We start from the raw sequence: 16214 nt of genomic DNA on the forward strand, positions 1-16214 counted from the left end.
GCGTTATACTGTAGGATAAAGATCCTACAATAATACTGAAAATAATAATACAGACAACAAAAAAAACTAACAATCAGATGACCCCCTGTGACCGTGGAAAAACTGCCTTTTAACAGGAAGAAACCTCCATCAGAACCAGGCTCAGGGAGGGGCGGGGCCATCTGCCATAATTGGTTGGGGGTGAGGGGAGGGAGAAAGAACAATGACACACTGTGGAATAGAGCAAGAAAAAATAGAAGGTAATGATTAAATGCAGAGTGGCGTATAAACACATAGTAAGTGAAAAAAGGTGAGTGGAAAATCACTCACACCATAGGACTCCCCCAGGAGCCTACGCCTATTGCAGCATAACTAAGGGAGGATTCAGGGTCACCAGATCCAGCCCTAACAAAAAGAAAGTTTTAAGGCTAATCTTAAACTTAGAGGCTTGGTTATCAAACAACCAAGCCTGTGCTGTATAACAATCAGTTCATTTACCATACAGAGAATAATGCACAGGGAGTCCATTCTAAAAACCACTTGCCTTTGACGGATGCTGATTTTATTAAAGCAAACAGGAATGTTTGGTTTAACAGGAATGGCAGCAAAAGTTGCATTGCAATCAATGCAAGAGTGATGAGAATAGGACCAGATGAGACGGTCAGTGGAACAAATCTGAGCTCTACTCACCCTCTCCCTTTGCCTGCCACTTGAGGAGTGACCAGGTAGTAAGGTGAAACCACACCTATTGTAACAATTACCAGGAAAGATATCACCTTGAGCTTTGATGTAAGGAAGGAATAGTTATTGAAGGATGTTTCAATAATTAGCAAATTATACAAGAGTAAAAAGTGTCACAACCTCAATCTACCCTACTAATTTCCTTAAGTGATCAAGAAAACACAGGAAATACTGGAAACATTTCTACAGAAATGAACACAACATGAAAAGTCCACAAGACCAAAGTAAATGATTCATTTTCATCATGATCAGACTCTCCTGTGAGCTATAATAAATACTAATACACAGCAGCTGCCAATGGTTCCAGTTTTCCTGTATTTGTCCCTTTTTGATTGCAGTATTGTGCCTGTCTACCACAGTTCCTACCTGAATCAAGTTTGCAGCATTAAATATTATTATAACTGCGTCACATTCTTTTTTTCTTTTTCTTCCATCACCTTGTAGATGAACCTGATAAAATGAAAATGTTGCACTTGTGAGACCAAGCTTAAACCTAACTTTACTTGTAGTTGTGGGTGATCTCGCATCACACTTCCTGCTGGCTCCAGGGTTTTCTCAGCCACACTTGGAATGAACTTCCTACGCTTCCCTTATCCCCTGCCGGGTCCACAGGCAGACCCAGGGGACGCCATCAGCAAGCAGAGGAACGCTGACAGCATCGCTCTCATTACGACCATCTCTGGTGGTTATATGTGATGATTCCTTGGACTGGGCTTGGTGTATGATCTATTTATGGTCTTTTTTTTTGTTTAAATGATTTTATTTGCACTACAAGGGAGCAGTGCAGGTGTCATACCTACTGTAGCTCTCTCCCATATGCACTCTCTCTCCAATGTCTAACTGCCTGCTGCTGTTTTTATCAGGAATTTAAAAGACAAAGGCACATTAAAAAGAAAAAAAGAAGCTAGATTAAATCAACATTTGTTGTGTGAGCAGCTTTCACCTTTAAAACAGAGCCTGTTCTCTTTGGTATACTTGCACACAGTTGCCCACGGTTCTTCAGGATAGGAAGGTAAGTTGTTCAACACACTGAAGAACTTTGCACAGTTCTTTGCAGGGTGTTTCATTGTCTTCTGTTACTAAATGTTATCTCTCAGTGATTCTTCAAAGTTCAGATAAGGACTCAGTGGAGCTCACACCTAATGTTTCATGATTCGCACTATATAAAATGTTAGATGTGCTTGTGCTATTAGATGATGGATGAGGAAAAAAAAAACACCTTCCTGCTGGAACAGAACCTGAAGCTCGTATACATGAAACCCACTAGTCTGGCTAACATCTACTAAAGTGCCGAGTTGTGCTGGCAGAGGACTCAAAGCACTCTATATAACACTTTTTCTATACTTAAAGGTGCATTCTAATTACCATTCACTTGGGGTTAATATTTTGCCCAAGGACACTTGGCATGCAGATCCAGGGATCGACCCACCAACCTTCCAAACAGTAGATGACCTGCTGTACCACCTGAGCTCCACCCAGCCCTTCAAACTGAGAGGGAGTCTGTCTGCATAGCATGCATGTCTTTGATAGGACATGGCATGTCACTGTCATTTTAACATCCTGTCAAACAGGATTTCATGAATACTCTGTAGAGGTAAGTAAAAATTAATGTAAGTAAAAGAAAAGCTGAATTATCAAGACTTTCAGTTTCAGTACTCAACTTTATCACTATCTCTGGCTGGTGTCCATCTGTTGCTGAATCAAACTGATCCCTACATCAGTTAACAACAAATACACTGGGTCCAAGCGTTACATTTATCACCTTTTGGAATTAGAATTAGTATTTATTATACTCCTTATCATTAAACTATGTTAATAGTCTTATGTGCTCACTTTGTGGCCTTCACTCTGCCCTAACACGTGGGAGAACAGGTCAAAGCTCTTCTTCAAACAGCATGTAAATTTGCTGGTCACTTTTCAATAACGCTAAATCAAATGTAGTGGCAATGGAGTACCATCACTGATGCCTCTCTTGCTCTGATACCTTTCTAAGTTGAATGTTTGGCAATAATCCATATCAGTGACATCGAGATCCACAGCAGCAAGCAACTACTTGAACTACATATTCTTGACAAATAAGCTATCAAGAGGCACTACAAGCTGACTGTGGGAAGGTCATGGATTTGTACTTGGGGCTTTCACGTTAGATCAGCCATCAAGAAAATCTGAAGATGTTACAGCCAAATTCCAGCTTTAACCTCCAAAGATTCGAATTCTTTCATGGCATGCATTTTTAATTTCTCTTTGCTATTTGGGCTGATTGGGACCTGATGAATGTAAAAACAAAGAATTACCTGATTTTATTTTTATTTTTTTAACCTGATTTTTGTTTCTGAGAAAAATGAGATCCTCATATCAGGACATTTGTTTTAAATTTTGATAAAACAGTGGCAGTATAATGTCCTCGTAAGTGGATATCAGGCCCATGTAGAGCAAAATGTTGTATTTTGGTCTAGACAACCCAAAATGTGCTGTCCACATATGTGGACGCCAGGTCCTAGGAGGTTAATATGGGCTATTTGCAAACAAAAAGCATCAAGAATCTAGTGTTTTAAAAGTGGAGTTTTTTAAGTGACTAGAATGAATCACTTGACAAATGTAACATTTTATTCATACATTTTGGAATTTTATGTGTATGGCTGCTGAGCTAACAGTTATAGCAGAAAGTGCTGTTCTGGTCAGGGACGCTCCTGGGATTTTGGTGGCTCTCAAAATTCCTCTTACTTGAATGAATGCATAAAATTAAGAAACAAGGAGTATTTACTTTTTCATTTTTATTATTTGTTATTGCACAAAAACATTGATCTTTGACAAAAAGTCCAAACTCAAAACACTGGGTAAACAACCCAGGTACCATGACATATCTGGACTGTAAAATCTAATTAGTTCCCAGAACTAAAAAAAAAACTATGCAAACTCGTTGCCTCAAAGCAATTGAGTAAAGTTTACTTAAGATGACTAAGTTAAGGCAACTTCTTCACTTTGAGTACAGAGTAAAAACCTATTTAGTTTCCAGAACTCAAAAAAATATGTAAACTTGTTGCCTCAAAAAAACTAAGTAAAGCTTACTTAAGACGACTGTTAGGACAACTTATTCATTGCAAGTCTGCAGTATTAAGAATAACTTGATATTTCTGACTGTACAATACTAATTGTTTACCTACTGACAAACATTTCAAGTTCAACTAAATGAAAAAACAATTTGTGGTAACCTGAATATGATTAAAAATAATTAACAACACTTTTTGTAATGATGTTAAAATCAGCCCAACTTTTATTTTCAAACACAAAGTATAACAGCCAACATACTGGACACTGTTCTGCTGAACAACAAACAATTATATTGCCATCACTGTTATAATCTTACAATGAAACAAAGTCTCAGATGTAATTATTCTGAAAATAAGTTTAGGTCTACCACAGTTTGTTTTGTACTTACATTACTTATATAATCAGAATAAAATATTTATTGTTCTGTCACAAGTGCAGTCTCTAATTTAAACAACACATTTGTTTTCCATTCCAACACATGAGCTGGAATGTTGTAATATTTTAAGGATGCTTGTTTCCAGTCCAGGCATTACTGCCTGAATGACTGTCATGGATCGAGGTGATCCAAATGTAGGTGCAGAAGAAAGTCTTTAACTTCCCTTAAGTACAGTGGCAGTGGATGTGGGTTGGAGATGCAATGAACTTGAACCTGCAGGCGACCATCTTCACTGACCACACCATCTGTGACGGAGGACTCATCTCTCCTGGTGTCCTGCAAGCAAACAATCATATTTTTTGGAACATGAACTTAATTGCTTTCTTAAAACATTTTTTTCTGCATTTGGTATAAAACAGACCCCAATTTAGACGATCTCAGGCTCCCTCCCCACCGGAGAGGTGACATTCAATGTCCCAACTGTCAGTCTGCATAGCCCTGACCACCACCCAACACACAATAATGTCATGAAAGCATCATTTTAAAAAGGGCTATGCAAACATGGCCAATAACTTTCATTCTAATGATGTGCAAAATGATTTTGGGCACAAAACAGATTTTGCTGTTAGAAAACTTGCAGACTTCACTATATACAGTGTAGACCCTCTAAACTAAGTTTGGGGGATGTGATCTTTCAAGAAATGCAGACCAAACTGTTGTTGTTTGTTTACTTACACAGCATGTCTTGTAGAATTAACTGTGGTCACCAGCAACAGCATAGTGCAGTCATATCTCAAGTCTAATAACAGAAGACAGGAAAAGATCAGTAAACAAACAACTTCCCCCAAACCAAAGCACAAATAAAACAATAAGTAAAACAGGCTGATCTAAAGTATGATTAAAGTTCAGCCTGATTAATATAAATGTCACTGACAGTTGCTAATATATTGGAAAACCAAAATACCACTGAGTTGAACAACAGGAGTGCTGGTCCCGAGCCTCAAAGACAGTAAGAAGCAAGCAGAGGGAGAAAAAACAGAATATTTTTAGAAGCTTTTAGATTTGATCCTTAATGGCTGTGCAATCATTATAACTTACAACACAGAAGGTCAATGTAGACCCCATACAACCAAATTAGACTAACACATATAGTATTAAAAACACCATCTACTACTGTGTCTGAATGTGTGGTATTGGCACTGTCAGTTTTGGCCTAAAGAGATATGTTTAAAAAAAGACCACCTAATTTAAATATAATCATTACATGCTTGTTAAAAGTTAACTTCCAATATATAAAGTTTCTAATAAGCAAAATGACCAGATCTAACATATGGCAGGGTTTATATGTAACATAATGTTTCTTATGATTCAACTGTGGAATTTAACTTAATTCTTTAGAAGGACAACCTATATTACTTTATTCTCAAGTATAAAGCCAACCTAGACTTTAACCATTTAACAGGCCACTAATCTGGATTATAGCTTTCACAACAAAACTTGAGTGTGGCACAAGCACTCGTTCAAGTCATCTTTTGACTTGGCATCATGAAAGAGATGCTGACTAACCCGTTCTCTGATAAACCTGCTACATAACAAATGACGATGTTGTTCCGTTTGTCCTTTTGTTTTTCCCTAGTTAATAGAATGAAAACTGTGCATTTGATTTTTTTTCCAGTCTTCTGAATTATCAGAAGCTTTTCTTTAAGAAAGTTAGATTTGTTCAAGGTTTCAGGCCACCTTCTGTTTACTTGGAGCATAACTTAAACCTCAGGGCATTAGAATAGCCTGCTCTACAAAGGTGAAACCCAAAAACCCAAAAAACTATTTCATTGGTTGTAACACTCTTTTTATTTCACCTTTATTGTATACACACACACACATATATACACATATATATATATATATACATATATATATATATATACACTCTTAGTGCTTTAGAAAACTTGAACTTTACTAATTCACCTGTTCACACAAGCACTTCATTCTATGCTTTTTCTAATATTCACACACATTCATACCCCGATGGACGCATTGGAAAGCAATTTGGGATTAATGTGTTGCCCAAGGCTATTTTGGAAGTAAAGCATCCAGACGTCAAACCATAAACTCCTGTGATTAGTAAATGACCCACTCTATCTCCTGATCTACAGCCACAGTGATGTGCTGACAGCTGCTGTGAGGTGTTTTGGCTGATATACTGTGTTTCTGGACAAACATCACTTTCATCTGTCTAAAGGAGATTGTTCTGAAAGTCTTGTGCTTTGTTCAAATGCAACTTTGCAAACCTAACTTGTGCTTTATTCTTTTAAAGAAAAAAGACTTTCTCCTGCCAGTGCTTCCAAACGAGCTATACTTCTTTTTTTTTTCTGATTCTCATGAACTTTTATCATCCGATCTGAAGCCTATAGAGTGTGAAATTTAGACAATAGGATTGTATTTATGTTACCATTCCCTCCAGTTGGACTCGCACTGGTTTGATGTTTGAAGCCACTTAATACGAAATGAAAACCTCCATCATGTGCATTAAACATTAAAAAGTAACGAACCTGTTTTGAAAATGCACGGATTCGGTAGTACAAATATTCATGTAATAACAACTTTTTACTGTAATTCAGTAAAAAGTTGTTTGAAGACCAAAAAAGTACAGATACCTGAAAATTCTACTCAAGTACAAAATCAAAGTAGTTCTACACACACACACATTTGGTCGTTTTCTAATTGTACTGTCATGAAGAGTAGAATCTGAGATATAGTTGTGGGTTTTCTGTATTTTTGGATTTCCACTTAGTTTTGTTAAATAAACAGTGACCTGGTTTAATATGTCTTGTTGTTGATCTGACTTTGTATTTAAATCATTTTAGAAACTGTTTAGGACCAGCTTAATTTGTTTTAAATAGCATCCTCATCTGCAAACCATTAAAGGTGGTTGGGTGTCATCAAGGGGTGTAGACTAGATCTCCTGAAAGCTGCACGTTCAGTCCTGTTTAAGTTTACATCCACAGTCACAGTTTGTATTTGTGAACACTGCAGCATAACCTTGGGATAAATTTACTGGGATGTCCATTCCTGGCAAAATGTGCATTACCCGTAGATTAAACAGAATATAAAAGAATTTAAAATGAGCTTTAAACCTTCCCCAAAGGTTGATTCCGTTCATCTGGACGTAGCCTTTTCAGTGGGAGAAACGTTTCGTCACTCATCCAAGTGACTTCTTCAGTCTCAGCTGACTGCAGGTTTCCCCAATCTTATAAACAGTATATTTGCATAATGACTTAAACTAGCACCACTGAAGGAACAACTGGCTGGGAGGTCAGTTCCTTTAACTGACCTCCCAGCCCATAATAATGAAAACACAGATGACATCTGACCAGGATTTTTACATTTAGTCTTTAGTATGAGGTTCATTTTGATTTGTTTGAGTTTAGGTACCAAAACTAGATCATTCGGCTTTGGAAAATATTTCGAACTGGGTTCAGAAATATTGAACACAGAGAGTACTCTGAGCAGGTTATCTTGAATACATCTGGATGCCTAAATACACTTCCTGCAATTTAACTATCCATAGTATAACTGTGCAGTAATAAATAGGTATACCTAATGAAGTGATTGTTGAGTATTAGTACACTGTCTAAAAATACCTTAAGCTCAAGTATAAATCTTAGGGTTTTTTTTGGTTTTTTTAAAATAAGGATTCCAATTGTCTGTGAAGGTTCTCAGTCATCCAGGTCATCGTAGTCAAAGGAGTTTGTGAAGAAAAGCGCCTGGACTTCTTTAAGTTGCTTGAAGACGTTTCACCTCTCATCCGAGAAGCTTCTTCAGTTCTGTTACGACCCTCTCTGCTAGGCGTCAGGGGAGGAGTAACATACACAAGCCCCGAACACAAAACTGAGTAAAGAAGGGTTTTAATAACAAACTTTAAACAGAAAACCGACAGGGCTGTTCAACAGACCGCTGGGCAAACAATTATTATATAAAGACAAAAGAAAAGACAAGAGTAAAAGCTAAAGGTTAACTAAGGAAAGCTGGCGGCACACAAAATAAACGCTAAGAGTAAACTAAGGCGAGCCAGCATCACAATATTCTACTCACAGCCAGCTAGCAGCTCAAAGCTCTAGTCAGGCTAAGTTCAAGCATACACCAGGGTTTAACAAAGTTCAGAAATATGAACAAGTTCAACAAAGGTTGACGAGAGAGGCACGAAGGGCAAACTGCATGTTCAGTCCTAAGCAGCTGCCACTGAGTGAAGGACCTCCAGCCTTTTGTATTCCCCGGTAAATGCAGGCAGCCGTGTCATTGGTCCATCGTGTTCAAGGCTCCTGCAGCAGCTAATGGTGTGAGTGGTCTGGCACACTCTGATCTGCATGTAGTTGAGGCGGGCATAGGTCCGGGGCCAGCCAATCCCCCATGAGTCCTGGAACACTGTGATTTCTATAGAGGAAGGCGGGGCCACCTGAGGCCAGAGGCCGTAACAAGTTCTAAGGTCAAATGGCCGAGAGTCCCAGATTTAAACCCAGTGGGAGTAATCTGGGACTCTCGGCCATTTGACCTTAGAACTGAAGAAGCTTCTCGGATGAGAGGTGAAACGTCTTCAAGCAACTCAAAGAAGTCCAGACGCTTTTCTTTGCAAATTCCTTTGACTACGATGACCTGGATGACTGAGAACCTTCACAGACATATAAGACTGTGTGTGTTCTAAGTTCCATGCACCAAGACGTGACGATCGGTGACGGCAGAAAGAGGAAACCCAACACGATAACAGACTATAACCACATGAAGGTATGTGAATGTGTGTACAATTTTACACTAGTGCTACAATGTTTTCTGATGTGTGCTATACAGGCCTATAGAAAAAAACATATACTCATGACTCTCTCTCTCTGCTTTTACAGTGTGGTGTAGACGTGTTGGACCAAATGGCACGGATGTATTCCGTAAGATCAGCAACACGCAGGTGGCCAGTAGCGGTTTTCTACAATATGCTGGACCTGGCGGCAGTGAATGCCTACATTTTGTACAAGGCATGTACAGGGTGGACAGGCAAAAGAAGATTGTTTCTGAGTCTTCTAGCTCAGCAACTTCGTTGCCGATTCATGCAGCACAAGGAAATATTGGCACAGAGGCAGGCTGCTGCAGCTGCTGTGCCAGGGACTGTAAAGACAACGCAGTGCCAGGTGCAAGAGAGCTGCAACAGCAATCGCAGCAGGTTTACCTGTGCAACATGTCAGAAATTCACCTGTGCCAAATGCAGGGATGATGGACACTGGGTCTGCAAACGCTGTAAAGTTTGAAACACTTTGAAATAAAACAGACTTGTGTACCCATATATTGTGAATGTGTGTCTTTTGTATGTAGGTTGTAACACAGAGGTTTGGCCTGCCTTGGATCTGAGTAAACAAATGCCAATGTTGCACAAACACACACACACACACACACACACACACACACACACACAGCAAATCTGCATTTATTTGTCCCACAAGTGGAAAATCTGCATTGTCATTGCAAAAAAGTGGACAGAGCACGGTATAGAAAGTGCACTATACAGGGAGTGCAGAATTATTAGGCAAATGAGTATTTTGTCCACATCATCCTCTTCATGCATGTTGTCTTACTCCAAGCTGTATAGGCTCGAAAGCCTACTACCAATTAAGCATATTAGGTGATGTGCATCTCTGTAATGAGAAGGGGTGTGGTCTAATGACATCAACACCCTATATCAGGTGTGCATAATTATTAGGCAACTTCCTTTCCTTTGGCAAAATGGGTCAAAAGAAGGACTTGACAGGCTCAGAAAAGTCAAAAATAGTGAGATATCTTGCAGAGGGATGCAGCAGTCTTAAAATTGCAAAGCTTCTGAAGCGTGATCATCGAACAATCAAGCGTTTCATTCAAAATAGTCAACAGGGTCGCAAGAAGCGTGTGGAAAAACCAAGGCGCAAAATAACTGCCCATGAACTGAGAAAAGTCAAGCGTGCAGCTGCCAAGATGCCACTTGCCACCAGTTTGGCCATATTTCAGAGCTGCAACATCACTGGAGTGCCCAAAAGCACAAGGTGTGCAATACTCAGAGACATGGCCAAGGTAAGAAAGGCTGAAAGACGACCACCACTGAACAAGACACACAAGCTGAAACGTCAAGACTGGGCCAAGAAATATCTCAAGACTGATTTTTCTAAGGTTTTATGGACTGATGAAATGAGAGTGAGTCTTGATGGGCCAGATGGATGGGCCCGTGGCTGGATTGGTAAAGGGCAGAGAGCTCCAGTCCGACTCAGACGCCAGCAAGGTGGAGGTGGAGTACTGGTTTGGGCTGGTATCATCAAAGATGAGCTTGTGGGGCCTTTTCGGGTTGAGGATGGAGTCAAGCTCAACTCCCAGTCCTACTGCCAGTTTCTGGAAGACACCTTCTTCAAGCAGTGGTACAGGAAGAAGTCTGCATCCTTCAAGAAAAACATGATTTTCATGCAGGACAATGCTCCATCACACACGTCCAAGTACTCCACAGCGTGGCTGGCAAGAAAGGGTATAAAAGAAGAAAAACTAATGACATGGCCTCCTTGTTCACCTGATCTGAACCCCATTGAGAACCTGTGGTCCATCATCAAATGTGAGATTTACAAGGAGGGAAAACAGTACACCTCTCTGAACAGTGTCTGGGAGGCTGTGGTTGCTGCTGCACGCAATGTTGATGGTGAACAGATCAAAACACTGACAGAATCCATGGATGGCAGGCTTTTGAGTGTCCTTGCAAAGAAAGGTGGCTATATTGGTCGCTGATTTGTTTTTGTTTTGTTTTTGAATGTCAGAAATGTATATTTGTGAATGTGGAGATGTTATATTGGTTTCACTGGTAAAAATAAATAATTGAAATGGGTATATATTTGTTTTTTGTTAAGTTGCCTAATAATTATGCACAGTAATAGTCACCTGCACACACAGATATCCCCCTAAAATAGCTAAAACTAAAAACAAACTAAAAATTACTTCCAAAAACATTCAGCTTTGATATTAATGAGTTTTTTGGGTTCATTGAGAACATGGTTGTTGTTCAATAATAAAATTATTCCTCAAAAATACAACTTGCCTAATAATTCTGCACTCCCTGTACAAACAATCTGGAAACATATATATGGACACGAGTATTCAAAAATATTGGTGTATGTATACACACACACAGATCTATCTGTCTATTTATCTATCTATCTATCTATGAATGATATAGATGTGTCTGTGTGTATAACTAGACTTTATGCATATTATATAAGGTGTGGCTATATAAATATATAAATATATGTACAACTCTGTGTATATATGTTTATGGCCAGGCATCCAATGTAGTGACAAGGATTGACAAGAACTACCATGGTGTATAGTACGCTGCAGGTAAGGAAGGAAATTAGCCTTGCAGGGAAGGAAAGACCTGAATCTCTCATGGTTAGGGGTTGGGGGAGGGTGTGTTTGCACAACAAAAGCAGGAGAACAATGGAGCTGAAGACCTGTGAAAATCTCAGCGGGGTGCCAAGAGGTGTTAAGGTCGGGGGGAATTTACGCACATTTGCGCAGGCTAGTAAATCTAGTAGTAGGGAGTTGCACCAGGGAAAAAAGGCTCAGTAATTCTAGTGTTAAGGCGTCTGGGGAGGGAACTCAAAACTGGATTATAGATGGCAGACAGTTGGTGTCGTAAACCACCGCCTCTGTTCAAAGATGGTCGCTCACAGTGGACATAGATGGCCTCTTTCACTCCTCTTTCAAACCATCTGTCCTCTCTGTCCAAAATGTGAACATTGGCATCCTCGAAAGAGTGACCTTTATCCTTAAGATGCAGATGGACTGCTGAGTCTTGTCCTGTGGAGGTGGCTCTTCTATGTTGTGCCATGCGCTTGTGAAGTGGCTGTTTGGTCTCTCCGATGTAGAGGTCTGGGCATTCCTCGCTGCACTGTACAGCATACACCACGTTGTTAAGTCTGTGTTTTGGAGTTTTGTCTTTCGGGTGAACCAGTTTCTGTCTGAGTGTGTTGCTGGGTCTGAAGTATACTGGGATGTCGTGCTTGGAGAAGCACGGAGAGTTTTCAGGAGAGTTTTCTCCGACCATCTTTGAACAGAGGCGGTGGTTTACGACACCAACTGTCTGCCATCTATAATCCAGTTTTGAGTTCCCTCCCCAGACGCCTTAACGCCCACTCACATCCTGGGCCATCTGACCTCAGGAATTCACATGACAAGGTGGGGCCAGGTTTCACAATGAGCTCACCCGAAACCCTGGCTGATTAGGTCCCACACCCGCTTTCACACCTTGGCTCATGTGATTAGAGGATCACCAGGGGGTCCTTTGTCCCTCTTTGGGGGGATACTCCCACTGGGTTTAAATCTGGGACTCTCGGCCATTTGACTTTAGAACTGAAGAAGCTTCTCGGATGAGAGGTGAAACGTCTTCAAGCAACTTAAAGAAGTCCAGACGCTTTTCTTCGCAAACTCCTTTGACAAGGATTCGAATTCCTTCATGTTCAAATGGCATCCACCTATACAGTGTGTAGTGTTATTTTCCTAAACACTTAGCGCCACTGGGAGTTAGGCAAGGGTGACGCATCTTACCTAAGGTGCCCTTCTGTCCAACTTCCCTGCCAGACATGCACCATACACACAATGCAGCTAACTGATAGCATTATTTAAAAGCTTTACTCAACTGAAGCTGGATATCTTAGTTTAATATCTTAAGTGACCTAACCTACCTACTTCCAGAGGCACAATATCCACAGACTCAGTTAATACAGGCTGATGGACATCTCAGCATGTATGCGTGTGATTGTGACCTTATGATGACACTTACCTTTGGTTTCAGACATGGAGCACCTGAACTGGCTGCTTTCCAAAGCAATATTGATGGTCTGTGACAAACAGAGCAAGGCTGTAGCTCAGGAGGCTGGGCAGGTCATTTACTGATCGGAATGTTACTGGATTAATCACAGGCTCTTCTAGTAAAGCGCTTTGAGTGCTCAGAGTAGAAAAGCACTATATAAAAACTATTCTAAATACATTCAAATTTTGGTAAACATCAATTATCAATACAAATTTTATATACTATGCCATCCAGAGACCTGAAAGCGGCACTGTTTAGTGCACAACCAGATGGAAATTTCCAGTGAGATCCCATTTGTGGTTGTCTGTCCTTTCACAGTGGGCTTTAGCCTGACATACACTTTCTAATTATGACGCCTTATTTATTCATCATTACCGGTTTCTTATGTCATGAACTGGCTCAAAGAAAGCAGGAGATTGCAGGGGGTTTACTTTAATATTGAGTCAGCAAATCGGTGTATGCTACTCACTTCAAAGTCCGACACTTTTTAAAAATGCTTTTTATGCTTTATACTTCAGTGTACACCATTTTAACCTGCCTGTCCCTCAAAGTACTCGTTTGCTTTACAGTAAAAAATGCGGCATTATCATTGGCAGTATTCCAGTCATCCCTCAAGTCAGACTGTAAGCAGAACCACTGCCTACCACCTACGTCATCATCAGTAATATTAACTCTATATGGTCCATGCTTGACTGTGCATTTGAGAAAACCGTGATCATGGCTTGAAAGTGTTATTACTTCCGGAACACTAAGCTGCAAACAAAAAAAAACTTAAATTTAAGCATATTACAACTTCTCTTGCCTCTCCTCCAACTTCTTTTGAAATGTTTTGCTGGTATAAAATGTACAAAATGCATTTCAAAATGGTCTTGATTGATTTCATTTTGTTTTTGTATCATCTCAATGAGGTCTGCAAATCCCAGGATTATGTTTTTATTACATTTTACACAAGTCTAAATTCTAGCACAATATGTATTGCATACATTACATCAACACAAATATTTAATGTATTAATAGCACAGGGCATCTCTCCAAAGCATGGAGTTGATATCTAATAAAAACTCTGATTTTGACAGTGGTCAAATTTAAGGAAAAGAGCATCTCACTATGAGTTTGAGCCGCCATGTGCAGCGGCACTGATTCTCCATGTCTATGGAAATGTAGTGGAGAGATGGACTGCGATTCTTCTGTAAGATATTCCATTTTTGATGATGGAAGTGGAGAGCGTTATCTAACACTGGTCCAAAATCTCCCCGGACGGGGGAGATGTCACTCATTTGCAAGTCTTCCTTGCAAAACGTCTCACTCCAGTCTCCACGGTGCTGCTCATCAAATCTGAAGCAGAGTGCTGTAGTGAGGACAGATGGAGCTGGGTGCAGTACTTCAGAGGGACGTCCAGACCCACCACAGGACCCACCACACTGAGCCACAACAACACATAGTTCACTGGCCTGCCCACACACACACACACACACACACACACACACACACACACACACACACACGTATGAATCCAGCTTTTCAAAAAACAGAGGAAGCAACAACTGCATCTAAAAAAAAAAAACAACTGCAAAGAGTCACGATGTAAAGAGTCGACACCCTCTGTCAGTTCAAACGTTTTATATATTGGGACAAAAAAGGAATCAGATCTTTACCAGGTTTTAAAATGATTTAAATACAGACTCGGATAAACAATAAAACACAAGGTATTATACCATGCTGTTACTTATTTAACAAAAGCAAATCCAAAATGCAGAAGCAGAGATGTAGACAACAGGATTGTATTTCATGTTACTGTTCCCTCCCTGTTTTGATTACGGTATCACATTATATTGTTGGGAATGCCAAACGCTACAGTGGAGAAAACTTTTTGATATCACTTATGTTTTAGACTTATGGCTTACTATTAACCATAGCCGGCCACTGTAAAAAGTCAATTAAATTTTATAGAGGAAAATAGCCAAAACCAAAACAATATTTATGAATGAAAGGGGAATGGTTCAAAATAGAGTTATGGAATAAGAAACACTGGTCCACGTGACTTAGGTTCCCTCTTAAAATAGTCAATTATTAAAAGTAGAATACAACCGACAGAGGCATATGCTGGGGATGTGGTACTGCAAAACAACAAGAGCAAAGTAAATAAAGAAAAACCCATCGTGTTTAGCTTCGATACACTCAAATTAAAATGTGCCATTACACTCAGAGGATCAATATGAAATTAAAATATATGCAAACTTTGTATGAAGCACATGACTGATAACTGTTCTGTCCTGAGCTTTTGTTTTTTATAGCACCCACTTGGCCACACCACTGGTTTTTCGCCGCCAAAGGAGGGTAATTGCAAATGTTCGAGGGAGGAATATCATCAAAAAGTGGGAAAGGTAAGCCCCGATGGAGGTGATAACACCATAAATGTCACTTAGGGACAAATTCCTAAACCGTGACACCAAGCATAAAATTCTCCAAAATTTAGAGACCGAGAGGAGTTCTAGATAAACATAATTCAGCAAACCCCATAGGGATTGAGGGTGGGAATCTATAATATTTTGAAATAACACTCAATATAATGTTGACCATGTTGATTATGTTTATTCTAGTGTGCAGAGATTGGCTAATCTGACCAATGAAACACATGCTTTTTGTGAAAGGAGGGAAAATGTTAGGATTGAAAATGTTTGATTTCTTTTTGATTTCTTTTACTATAATAAGTGGTTATAATCATTTTCATACACACATTGCAAATGTGCTCATGAGAGTTGGCACTCAGTCTTCTGAAGGTCATAAGCTTTGTTCGGCGTGACTGTCCGGACTGATATATTGTAGAAAATGACTTAGAGTGCAGAGGGGTAAATGCAAACATGCTTACACACATAGATAATGATTAGAATATGTCTCTAGGTCAGAGAGTCCCGAACAGGATATTCTAAACCAACTCTGAATCACTAGAAGAACAATGGATAATAACATTAGATTATCAAGGCTAGGCAGAGAGGTGTTTTGGTTTTCTGTTTTTTACAGAGGAAGGAGCAGACATCCGACAAGGTCACGGAGATATGAGGATCCTTCGCAGCAGAGACAGACACAGAGACTGCCAAGACAGCAATTGGGGTCAAGGGTCACGCCGTTTGGGCTCCTGCTAGTTACCTCGAAAGGATCCCAGAACCACAGCAATAACCGCGAAGGGGTTGGCGGAAATCCAGAAGC

The 16214-nt window shown here is 39.9% G+C and overlaps 1 protein-coding gene across 5 annotated transcripts in view; it reads right to left on the bottom strand.

Moving 5' to 3' along the window:
- Window positions 1–4893: 4893 nt before the first annotated feature.
- fam110b (family with sequence similarity 110 member B) overlaps window positions 4894–16214 on the bottom strand; it is a 141461-nt gene continuing 130140 nt past the window's right edge. The window contains exon 11 of one of the 5 annotated variants that reach the window (XM_019345843.2): window positions 4894–4946. In XM_019345843.2, the coding sequence (XP_019201388.1) occupies window positions 4934–4946 (13 nt within the window). In that variant the 3' untranslated portion in view covers window positions 4894–4933. Of the gene's footprint in view, window positions 4947–5124; window positions 5147–13871; window positions 14459–16214 lie in introns of those variants that run through there. The other 4 variants (XM_019345845.2, XM_025900003.1, XM_019345842.2 and 1 more) reach the window with 4 other exon arrangements.

This window comes from Oreochromis niloticus, linkage group LG18 (genome assembly GCF_001858045.2).
Source record: "Oreochromis niloticus isolate F11D_XX linkage group LG18, O_niloticus_UMD_NMBU, whole genome shotgun sequence".
In the NCBI taxonomy this organism is placed as follows: Eukaryota; Metazoa; Chordata; class Actinopteri; order Cichliformes; family Cichlidae; genus Oreochromis; species Oreochromis niloticus.